We start from the raw sequence: 12,075 nt of genomic DNA, 5'->3' as shown, positions 1-12,075 counted from the left end.
TTAATAAAAATGATATATGGCATAATTATAAGCACATCTGAACATTTTTATCAAGTTGCTAGGAGGAATGGTCAGGTATAGGATAAGCTAGGATCACAGCCTATAGATAAAGATACAAATTGCTAGCATTTATTAAAATTTAAAATGGCAGTAATTCAGCCACTCTTTATTTAGGAGTCTACAGAGATTGGTATGCATGAAAATACATGTAACAATGATTTTCACAGATGTGCTGCCAGCAAGAACAAAGTTGCATTTTCAATTATGAATCACGAAAGACATTTTAAAATTACTTTAAATTTTTAGCTTATCTATACAATGAAACACACTGTAAATTTTACAAGAAATAAAATATATTATGTATAATGTTATGGAGAGGTGTCAAAAATCTATCTTCACCTTAAAAGCAAAGGACAGAAAAAAGGTGTGTCTGGTATTGTTCCACTGGCATACTCTTCAGAGTCGGTACTTACTCCTTGGAGATGGCTGGGTTGTTTAATCACTATTTACTGATATGATATAAAGTAGGGAAGAGATGCAAGAGGGGCAGAGTTGGGGACTAATGTATTTTAGAAAAATTCAGGAGAGAGACAAATGGCACTAAGTTTTTCAGGAGCATTAAAAAAGTGGCATTCTCAGTCATAAAAAATGATGTAATTTAAATATCGAAATACCTCACAGAATAAACACACAGTAGAAAAGACATTAAAACACTAATGTAGTGATATTCAAATACGACAGTCCTGGGTTAGTAGGAAGCCTAACAAGCTACCTTTTCTAGGAGTGCTTCTCTTTCAAGCTCCACCTCCTCACTCCAAACAGTCATGTCATTCTCAGTTCTCTGTGTCACAGTTAGAACCAGCAGTTTGCTATTAGCCATGTCTGGAAAAAGTGACTCAAAATCTAAAAAGAAAATCATTAGCTTTTACAAAAAGAGATGCAGTTCATAAAAATAACTTTAGCGAAATGAAGACTAAGTTAAATTGCTGTGATACTAAGCCATTTTTACAAACATTATTTTTGAAAAGAGCAAAATGAATGTAGCTTTGCTCATGTTTAGTTTGTTGCTGAGCTGAAAGAGCAATGCTGACGATCATGACAGGTAAGCAATGCTCATGGCTTTGGTGCTAATATAATTTTCAAATACATTTATCTTGACGATTTCCTTTGCACTTTATAAGTTCATGAAATTATGGCTATAATAATCATACAAGAGTATAAAAGCGAAGGCCTGGGGAAAAAAGTTCTATAAATTCCATTCCTATCTAACTGATGTCAGAGGACACTGGAAGGCCTTTATCTTATAGAAGCAATCATCTCCAATCAGATATATTACATATTAACATATAAAGCCTTACAACTGCTATAGAGAACATTAATCAACACTTAAGACACTGATAATATGTCATAAACATTTCATGTTTCAGTGTAGATGACATACCTCTTCGCAGCAGCTCTGGACATGTTTGGATTGCACACTCAACTCTGGCACTTTCAAAGTAAGTTTCTGCACTGTTGATTTCTTGCTCAACAGGTGTATCATTACCCTGTGGAGAACAAGAATGGAAGCAAACACACTAGAGTTCATGTAAAATGATAAACTTGTTAAGAATCTATCATGCTAGAAAAATTTTTAAATTCTAATGGAGAGTGAGGTAATGCTTTTCCTAAGATTTGTATAAGATCTCAAAGTTCTAAAGAAATACTGAATAAAACAAGGTGAATATATAAGTAGGCTGAAATTCTGGGATTTGATATGAACAGAAGTCAGCTAAGAAACTGACTAAAATGCCATTATCTTTTCTGATATTCAAGTGATATGGAATTATTTTTATGATAATCTGTAAAACTGGGATGACATTTATTTAAAAAAAAGTAACACAGTCAAATAATTCAGCATCACAGGAGAGTGCTTAGAGACTGTTATCCAACTGAAATTTAGTTGAAGCCTACAATATATTGGCCCTTTAAGAGGAGAAAGCAGTATTAAAAACAACAACAACAAAACCCAGAAAAATTCAGTGTTAGACATAGCAGAAGAAAAACTTTTTTTTTTTTTTTGGTCTTTTTGAAACAAGGTCTCCCTGTAGCCCCCTGTCCTGAAGATTCACTAATGGAGACCAGGCTGGCCTCCAACTCACAGAGATCTGCCTGCCTCTGCCTCCTAAATGCTGGGATTAAAGGTGTGTGCCACCAACACCTGGCTAATCCTACTAATTTTTTAAACACTTATTTTTGTGTGTTGTGTGTCTTTGTGTGTATACATACACACGTGCATGGCATTTTGGTCTTTTTGAGACAAGGTCTCCCTGTAGCCCCAGCTGTCCTGGAACTCACTATGTAGACCAGGCTGGCCTTGAACTCACAGAGATTGACCTGCCTCTGCCTCCCGAGTGCTGGGATTGAAGGCATGCTACCACAGGAATCAGGAAAATGTTGACATGGTATTACTTAATGCAGGTGTTTGATCGGTAGAATGCAGGTGATGAATCCAGGAGAAACTGGTCCAGCAAAGGTAGTAAGAATACAAAGGCATGCAATGGCCATTCTTATTATCTTCATTTTTCATAAAAAGGCCTAGTGACTTTCTCCAAGTCACAAGGTACACTCCTCATCTGAATTCTCTTTGTACAATCCATTCTGTTCTAATGTCTCTAAACATTCAAGTAAAATGAAGAGGCATTGAAGTCTGCCAGAAAACTGAAAGGACAACAGTATCTTAGTAACAAATTCACAGAATGGAGCAATGTGATTCTGACAGTCCTTGTGGGGACATGATAGAGAAGCAGGAAAGGATGCTATCAGAATTCTTACTTCAGGACAGAGCAAAGACAGGCATACTATTTATACTATTGGGTATACAGGAATAAGGAAAAGCTTGAGGGGAACAAAAGGACTACTTCAATATTAAACACGAGCTATGGAGGCTCGTCAAGACATCCAAATAAAGGCATTCAGTTAGTAAACACAAGTATTGAACTGCAAATGTCAGAAGCAGAAATACTGAGTTTGGAATTATAAAACTGCAGCTTGCTGGAAAAGCTAAGGAACGAAGGGACCAAAGAGCAATTTAACTAAGAAGATTAAGCCCCGAATCTGTGGGAAATATCAAGTATTTGGTAGGGAGAGGAAGGACAAAGAACTGAGAAGACTGAGCAGCATTATCTGAGATAAAAACATAGGGGAATTCAGTTGTGTCCCAATGTCAGGTCACCTGATGTAACTGTGAGAGATTGGTGCTCCTAACAATATGGCTTTAATTAAACAACAAAATGCCCTCTATTGAAACTCTGTAGAATGTAAAAAACAACAAACTTTAGTAAACAAAACTCTGAGATACATGTAGCATTCCCCTTGAATGAATAGTGGTATACCACCAGTTTAAAAAATATTAAAAGCAGGGCTGGAGAGATGGCTCAGCAGTTAAGAGCGCTGACTGCTCTTGCAGGGACCCAGGTTCGATTCCCAGCACCTATGGGATGGCTACGAACCATCCTTAACTCCAGTTTCAGGGTAATCCGAAGCCCTCTTCTGACCTCTGCGCCACTGCATGACACGGGTGCACTCACATACATGCAGGCAATACACTCATACACATAAAATAAAAATAATAAATAATATTTAAAAAATATTAAAAGCATGAAGCTGGGGTGGTGGTTCCATAGGTAGAGTACTTGCTATCCAAGCATGAGGACCGAGTTTAGATCCGCAGCACCTACATAAAAATGTAGGCGTGGCTGTGCACATTTGTATCCCAGTATTGCGAGGCTTGCTGGCTAGCTTAAACAGGAAGTTTCAAATTTGTGAGACCCCCTATCTCAAAAAATAAGGTGCAGAAACAGTCAAGAAAGACACCCCGTTACGTCAGCCTCTGGCCTCCATACACACCAGCAGGGGCAAGCATACCTGCGTATACCTGTATACATATATACATGCACATAAATGTGCACACACACATTACAAAAACTCCTCCAAATCCTTAGAAACTGATTTCTCGTTTTCCCCTAAAGTCAAACATTTATAATGTGTTCCTTTTGGTTGACTTATCTACACAATTTCAGAGACTTCAAAATTTTCTTAAGCTTTTAAATGCTTAAAGAATTCAAAATTGGCTGGAACTAAGTCCATTTACAAAATATAGTTGCTCTAGATGGCCTGCAACTCACTATGCAGAGCAGCTTGACATTGAACCCAGGTCATGGTCTCCTCCCTTCATTTCTTAAGTGTTGGGAGTATTAGCATGTGTCACCATGTCTGATCCATAACTGTCATTTTTAAAAGTGAAAAAATAGAAACCTTAGTTTCCAGCAATACAGAAAAAAAGTCAATTATCATATTGGGAATAGTTACTAAAAGCATAAATTTGAAGAGCTATTTAACTGAGAGATTATAATTTAAACATAAAAAAATGATACTGCAAACATCATAAAATTTGGACAGTGCCAAGTTTTTAAAAAAGATAGCTATGATGCTGCTGTATATACTGACTTTTAAAAACTTTTTCAATAAAATACACTCAGTAATCAAAAGTTACTATTGCATTAATAAAAAAAACAGTATTAACTAACCTGAAATTCATTCACATATTGTGCCATCACAAACTCATGTCTTTCAGTTGAGAGAGGTTCTGCTAGAACATCAGGCAAAGTCTTATGAATCTGGCTTTTCTTCTGTGAAGCAGTCCCATTGAGATGACAATCAAAACCTATGTTCCCGGGTAGCTGGAATCTCTGATCCTGAGGTCCAAATGGTCCCATAGTTTCATCAGGCCACACTGTTCGAGAGCCTGAAGAGGAACAACATGTGTCATTCATGGTTTGTCTTCAGGTGATATAAACTGGGGAGCTGTCAAACAAACAAACAAGGAAACTGTAGGGGTTTAAATGCCCTAGTAAACTTAAGCTGCAGTTATGTTTTTCAAGGAACAAGGATTCCACATACAATACCTTTGGGACACATCATGTTAAACTTTTGAAAGCCTTTAGTATTCTGGCATACGTTATAGGCTTTCAAAACAGGAATATGATATTTAGCACCTTTCAAACCTTTCTAACTATAGCCCCTACCCTTTAAATAGTCTTTAATAATGACTAACTTGGATACTGCTGCTGAGAGTAATAAGAGATAATACTTACGAAGTGACATAATTAAAATATTTTAGAATGATTAATGTAATAGTGACACACACAATGGGTTAAAATAGACTTTGTAGATACCAGGCAAGTTATTCAACGAATACGTAAAATATATACAAAATATTATTTACATTAAATAATTTAGCAAGGAGAGGCTGGAGAGATGGCTCAGTGGTTAAGAGCACCTACTGCTCTTGTGGAGGACTTGACTTTGGTTCCTAGCACTTATATAGGATGGCTCACAAGCACTGAAACTTCAGCTCCAGAGTATCTGACCCCACTTCTGGCCTCTGTGGGTACCTGTGCGCACATGCAGATATGCACACATATACATATAATTAGAAATAAAATCTTTAAAAATATATTAAGTTTGGAACCAAATGCAGATGGTATTAGATTTACAATAGCTCAATTTAGGATTTGGGGCTTTATGACAAAATGAAAACAACATGCACTGAATTTTGAATTTTGATATTTTCTCCAGGTCACAACAGACTACACAATAATCTGTCCTGTAATCAGTCAGTGAAGTTTAGTTCCTAGCCATGTGATAACTGGAAATAAGCAAGAGTATATACTGTGGGGCTAAACTATGATGTTTGGGAGATTAGGCGTATTTTCAATGTATATCTTTAATTTACAATGTATTTACTAAATATAGTGATGTAAGTCAAGAAGCATTAGTTTTTATTTTATATTAAATGATTTATTTTAAAATTATGTATAATGTCTGTGCACATGAGTGCAGGTGCCTGTAGAGAAAAGGCTGGAAGGCAGCATTGGATCCCTTGCAGCTGGCATTTCAGGCAGTTGTGACCTGCCCGACATGGGTGCTGGGACTCAAACTCATATCCTCTGCAACAGTACATGCTCTGAATTGCTGAGCCATCTCGGCAGCCCCTATTTTATTTTTTGTTACATAAATTAACCCATTCATTGTAGGCTGGGGATGTTCCAAAAGGCAGTGATTGTACTGGTCTTTCAGTTCCTTCAGTCTCTGATGGCAGACTTGATTGTGACAGCAGAGGTGGTGTTGTAGGTCCAGACCCCACTAGCCATTGTTTTCATGCACAAACCACAGTGCCATATGTCAACAGTCTGTCTCTTCATCTTGGTCTTGCCACAGAAAGAACAAGCATACTTGGTGTGCTGGCTGATTTCAATTTTCTTCACCATTTTCCAAAGGGAGACACCATAGCAGCTCCTGTATTTACTCATGATCCCGACCTTGGTGCATTTAGCCATGTTGCCATGACTTAGGCCCAAGCCTGGAGAGGTCCTATTTACTTTTTTAACATTGTAACTTTTGGATACATCTAGGCAGAGTTTCGTTTTATTTTCAATGAGACAAACACGTTTTTTTTGTTTTTTTTTTTTAATCTATAAAACTCTTAAGAAATATTAGAGAAAACAGGACTTGAAATGTTTAGAAGCAAGCACAATAAAGCAATAAATCTTTCACTTACATATATCTGGAGGTGCAGCAGCTACATGAGACTCATCAGAACCTGAAGATCCTGCAGTTGAAAAGGCTTTTGGACTGATAACTCTTTTAACTAAAGAGCAAAATCCTGGGAGGTAGGAAACCAGTCTGGCTCTGTAACAGAGCACCTAAGAATAACAGAAAAATTAAATATTTATTCTGGATATAAATAATAAATTCTGACAAATCTTTACACTGTGCTTTATCTTTGTGTGTGCATGCACACTATATGGCCTTTGTGCACGTTTGTACAGGTGTGTGCCTACTCATGCTCCTGAAGGCTGGAAGAGGATGTTGGACGTTCTGCTCCATCACCCTCTGCCTTATTTGAGTCTCTCACTAAGCCTCGATCTAAGCTGGTAGTCATCAACCCCAGTGATCTTCCTGTCTCTGCCCCTCCCCACACAGTGTTGGGGCCTGGCCTCAAGTATGTGCAACTATGGCTGGCTTTTTATATGGGTGCTGAGACCCAAATTCAGATGCTCATGTTTCTACAGGAAGCCGATTCATCTCTCTAGCCCATTGTACTGTATCTTTAAAAACTAACACATACTACTTCACCTCCTATCAGATACCTACTACATAAGCATTACATGTACTTTCAGTTAAAAAAACAAAACAAAACAAAACAACATTGTGACAGATGTCAGAATCAAAGTGGAACCACTTGAGCCACTTATGTCAAACCCCAACAAGGAGGTCATACTGAAGAGCAGGGAGGTCTTCAGGTCACATAAGTCTCTACACAAACCATAACCTTGCACAAAGGCCACTGTAATTTTGCACAAACAAAACAAGAACACTGAAACACTTCTTTGCTACTGCCTAACTAGTAACTACCTGCTCAACTTATATTGTGCTGATGCTACCTGCTACTGACCCTTCTGGACAAGGACACTTCAATAACTTATGTAACCTTCCATATTTTACATTTAAAAACGTTTGACCCTTGGCTTCCTTTGCCTGGACTGCTTATGGCACTCCATATTCTTTCATGATTCCTGCAATAGTTCTTTTCTATATAAATTCTTTTAATAAACTCTTTTCTTTGAAAAGTTACTCTCTCCCATTCTCTTTAGGTTATCACATAAAAATTAAAATAATATATTACTTGGGATAAAGGTATATTTTTCCTAATAAAGGCCAAAGTGTGAATTTACAAAAATTACCTTATTTAATGAATACTTAAAAAGTAGTATAACTATTAAGATTCTAAAATAGAGAAGTTCCAAAACTTATCCTTGGACCATGTTTCTTGTCTAGTCATTTTCTTATTTTACTGTAAAAACTGTGCTTGGTTTGATGTTCGATGTCAATATTCACTTCTCTTGATTTTAGCATATCTTTGTGGTACATTTTTTGAATTTATGATCATTTCCCAGACTCTCAGTTCAGTTAAAATGGATGAATGTGAAGCTACCTCCAAGGATAAACTTTTAGCAAAATACCTGGGTCAGAATAACTTAATACAGAAGTTATCAACACAGTTTAATTGCTTTGGGCAGTAAGTTTTACTGTAGCACAGGCACACCTATTTACTTATATATTATATAGAACTGCTTTCACACCTTAACATTAGCATTCATTAGAGTTTATGGCCCACAAAGATTAAAATATTTGCTAGCTGGCCATTTACATTAAAAAAATTGACATTTCTAAGTTTACTGGAAATAAGTTAGCATAGTCATAAATGTCCACATTTCAGAGTCTAGGCAGACTGAAATATGCTCTTCTCAAATAAAAGGAGAGGTCTTCAATTAGTTAGTCATTTGTTGTTAACAGATGCCATTTGGGTACCTTGAATTCACTGATGCAATTTCTTCTGTTTCATAGAAAAGCAGATGTGTATCTCTAATAAGTATATTATCTGTGAAATTTTATTACAAGTTTATGCCTTTCAGGAAAAAAGACAACATCATGAAAGGTATGTTCAGAAGAGTGACTAGTTTATCTAGATGCCAAATCCATGGGCACTTATAACTCAGTACGTTAAGTTTTTAAACACACATGTATATGTGTATTTCATTACTAACACCTGTCCAGAATTTAAAACATACACACAAAAAAACTTATGTACATTTGAATACTATCATATATAGTGGGAGAAGTGAGCTTCTGGGACTGGGTGCGTGTGAGCCTGAGGACGATGGGTTGAATAAGCTGGTGGAGCAGCCTCTGGGCAAAGCGAGCTACAAAAAGACAGCACAGCAGCGCCACTTGCTACGGCAGCTCTTTGTCCAGACACAGTGGCCCAGCACCCAGGACTATGACTCCATCATGGCCCAAACAGGGCTTCCCCGGCCAGAGGTGGTACGCTGGTTTGGAGATAGCAGGTATGCTCTGAAGAATGGCCAACTCAAGTGGTACGAAGATTATAAGAGGGGCAACTTTCCACCAGGTCTGCTGGTCATTGCCCCTGGCAACCGAGAACTACTGCAAGATTATTATGTGACACACAAGATGCTGTATGAGGGGGACCTGCAGAGCCTCTGCGACAAGACCCAGATGAGCGCCCAGCAGGTCAAGCAGTGGTTTGCTGAGAAAATGGGTGAAGAGGCCCGGGCCATGGCAGGCACAAGCAGTGAGGACCAGGGCCCTGGTGCTAGTGAGCCTGTGGCATTTCACAGAGGGCTGGGTGACACTTATGCAGAGGTGTCTGAGAACAGTGAATTGTGGGAGCCGAGTGCTCCTGAGGCCAGCTCAGAGCCCTTTGAAACTTCGAGTCCCCAGTCGCCTGGATGTCAACTCGAAACAGACTGAATTTGATCTGATTACTGTGAAGGACCGGCCAGTCTGGGAAGCTGTCTGCCATGTGAAAGGATCAAACCTGCCTCTTTGCTGCCACATGTCATCCTGATGGCCAGCTGCTGGGCACCCAAGAGCGTCTCTGGAGGCTTCCCAGGGCCTACTGCTGCCCTAACCACCCTCGGCCTGACACTTTCAAGCAAGCAGCAAAGTTCTTGTCAGCCCTTCCTCCCATGGTGCAGGACCTTTCCTTTGTTTCCTAGGGACAATATAGTTGAGACTGCATATTCCTAGACCCAGAATCAAGTTTTAGCTTATACATCTGCCTATATACATTTAATAAAGCGTCAGACTTATATTCATATATATTTATCCTATTGAATTCATTTAAAACAAAATAAAGTCAGCTTAAATATTAACATTCTATTCTGCTTTGAATTAACTTCCCTCCTCTGAGAGTATCACATGCTTCTTTCACAACATGCCCTTTCTGAGCAATTTATGACTTGGTAAGAATTCACCTTAACCTGGCTCATACTGGCAGCCTATTCTTAAGATTTCTAACTACAGTCATATCTTTAGACACTTACCAATTACAGGAATGCCACTTTACTGTTGCCACATTAATCTTCCTACCACAGGGATCTAATTAAATTTCCACAATTTAAAGAATAAAGCTTCATTTGCTGAGTTTGACATTCAAAGCTCCCTATTATTCAGTTCCCACTTCCCCATCCAACCTTACCTACCATAAATGTCCTCTGTACATTTTACGTTTAGGCAGGCAGAAATGATTTCCTAATAATTGAAAGGCACAAGGAAGGAAGTTCTTTGGCTACAACCCCTGACCTCCTAACTCATACTGCTGATGAACTAAATTCCACTAGTCTTTCAGTTATTTTTTCCCATGTGGTGATCCTAAACTCTGCCTTCTCTTCTGCACAAACATCTCAATGTGCACTGAACCTTCCCAAGCTCTCAGAAAATGGTTGTGCTCTACATTTAAGTCCTCATTTATGTCTTATGTCCCTTACCATATGAACTCTCTTAGAATGTGTATATCTAGGCACTTACAATCAAGTTTATTTTGTAGAATTTGGACAGTCATTTCCTATATTGATACCACAAAACTTTAGTTAACCAAAGAGGGTTTATATTTTTTTTAAGGGCTTAAAACAGATTCTAAATATTTACTGAAATGACTTTTAGAAACACTTAAAGGATGTCTGCACTGAATTTCAAATCCATAAAAATTAAACTGAAGACATAAATGTACTTGTATTTAAAAGAATGTGTTTAACCTACTTCCAAAACATAAAAAAGTTTGCTTTTCGACATTTCTAACACATTAGGTAAATATGATATAATGCCATCCTAAGTTCGTCCCTCCATTTCCTAACAAGTTCCCCAACAAGTTTATTCTTATGCCAGTAACTTACATTGGCCATTTCTAGAGAAGACAGACGCAAAATCTTTCCTTGTCAAGTATTCCTGGGAAAAGGCAAAACAAAACAAAACAGGCTAGTGACAGATCAATCTGTGGCACTGGCTCGGGCAAGGTCCAGCGTCCCGCGTCCCTCCCCCACGCCAGGCCTCGGCCCCCGGAACCAGATGGAGCCGCCCCGGTGGACGCTCCGGAACCCGCCGAACTGGCACAGAACAGGTCGGGGCGGTTTGGCAGGAGCGCCAAGGAAGGCTAGGCGGAGCTGAAGGGATAGCGCAGGGCAAAGAACCCCTGACAGCGGTGGGAAGGGGCAAAACCCGGCGCTGGAGCCCGGGGACGCCCGAAAGAAACAGGGGCGATCGTGGTGAAAAGCATCCGTACCAGACACCGCACAGCCTCCGCTCCCAGACCCCGCTCCGCCCGCCGTCAAAATGGCGGCAGCCACCGTCGGGCTGCGTAGCTGGTGGAGACCAGGCCCGAAGAGTTGCCTCTGAGCGCATCGATTCGGATCCAGGAGCCCGGACGGCTCACGTGTCTCACGTAGGCGGGGGTTAGCCCATCTTCCATTGGTTAAGCCGGAATTAGGTGGGTGGACCAAAGGCGCGGCGGACCTGACCTGGGCGCGTTTAAAGGACGCCTTACCTGGGTTTGGCGAGCTTTTTCTTAATTAAAACACAATAAATAAGTCTACAAAGTGTGTATGTTTCCAGAGCCTACTGAACGTCTGTCACTGTCGCAAAACTGGAAATACGAACAGAAAATGATCTGCACTCTGTCTTCAAAAAACAATTGTTCGTGAAAAACAGTCATACAATAAAGAATAAATCTTCTGGAGGCTGTAGGGAAGTCTTGAGGGAGGAGAAAGACTCTATTAAAGGTGCGCTTTGGAAGCGTATTAATCCAGCATTTTGTCGAATGACTCTCAGATGGGGTTTGGTGTTTTTCTAATGCATCAGCTGAACTTATGGTGTTTGGGCTGAAAGAAATAAAAGTGTATTATTATAACATATCAAAACTACATGCCATTGAATGATTTACCCCTGTGGATGCTAATGGTTGTCACCTTGCTAAGGCAGTGTTTCCCTTGTTTGTCCACTAGGAAGTTACTCTTCCTTTGGGGATGTTAGAGGAGGTTTACATTGTAGGAGTGTAGTCATACTCCACCTCTTTGAGGACCAAGTGTCTTCGTAAACGTTGGAGTTCTCCTGGATGAGTTGTGTCTTCTTCCATTTGTCTGTGTATTCGGATATATCAATATGGACCCATGA

General features: G+C 39.3%; 2 protein-coding genes across 2 annotated transcripts in view; both read right to left on the bottom strand.

Moving 5' to 3' along the window:
- The window catches only part of Mmadhc (metabolism of cobalamin associated D), an 18,624-nt gene extending 7,334 nt beyond the window's left edge, over positions 1-11,290 (bottom strand). Inside the window, exons 1-6 of the mRNA XM_008825159.2 lie at positions 11,189-11,290; positions 10,803-10,854; positions 6,602-6,746; positions 4,569-4,786; positions 1,442-1,547; positions 773-903 (exon numbers count right to left, since the gene is read on the bottom strand). Coding sequence (XP_008823381.1) covers positions 773-903; positions 1,442-1,547; positions 4,569-4,786; positions 6,602-6,746; positions 10,803-10,811 — 609 coding nt within the window. The 5' untranslated portion in view covers positions 10,812-10,854; positions 11,189-11,290. The remainder of the gene's footprint in view (positions 1-772; positions 904-1,441; positions 1,548-4,568; positions 4,787-6,601; positions 6,747-10,802; positions 10,855-11,188) is intronic.
- Positions 5,874-6,534, bottom strand: LOC103727319 (60S ribosomal protein L37a-like). Its single transcript, XM_008825157.2, has one exon. It carries the CDS (start codon positions 6,378-6,380, stop codon positions 6,126-6,128), a length of 255 nt encoding a protein of 84 aa, XP_008823379.1. The 5' UTR covers positions 6,381-6,534; the 3' UTR covers positions 5,874-6,125.
- Positions 11,291-12,075: the final 785 nt, after the last annotated feature.

The sequence above is a fragment of the Nannospalax galili genome, unplaced genomic scaffold (genome assembly GCF_000622305.1).
Source record: "Nannospalax galili isolate Female #2095 unplaced genomic scaffold, S.galili_v1.0 scaffold87, whole genome shotgun sequence".
NCBI classification, from domain to species: domain Eukaryota; kingdom Metazoa; phylum Chordata; class Mammalia; order Rodentia; family Spalacidae; genus Nannospalax; species Nannospalax galili.
The sequence above is the reverse complement of the archived record's forward strand: the minus strand, read 5'-3'. Positions and strand labels throughout refer to the sequence as shown.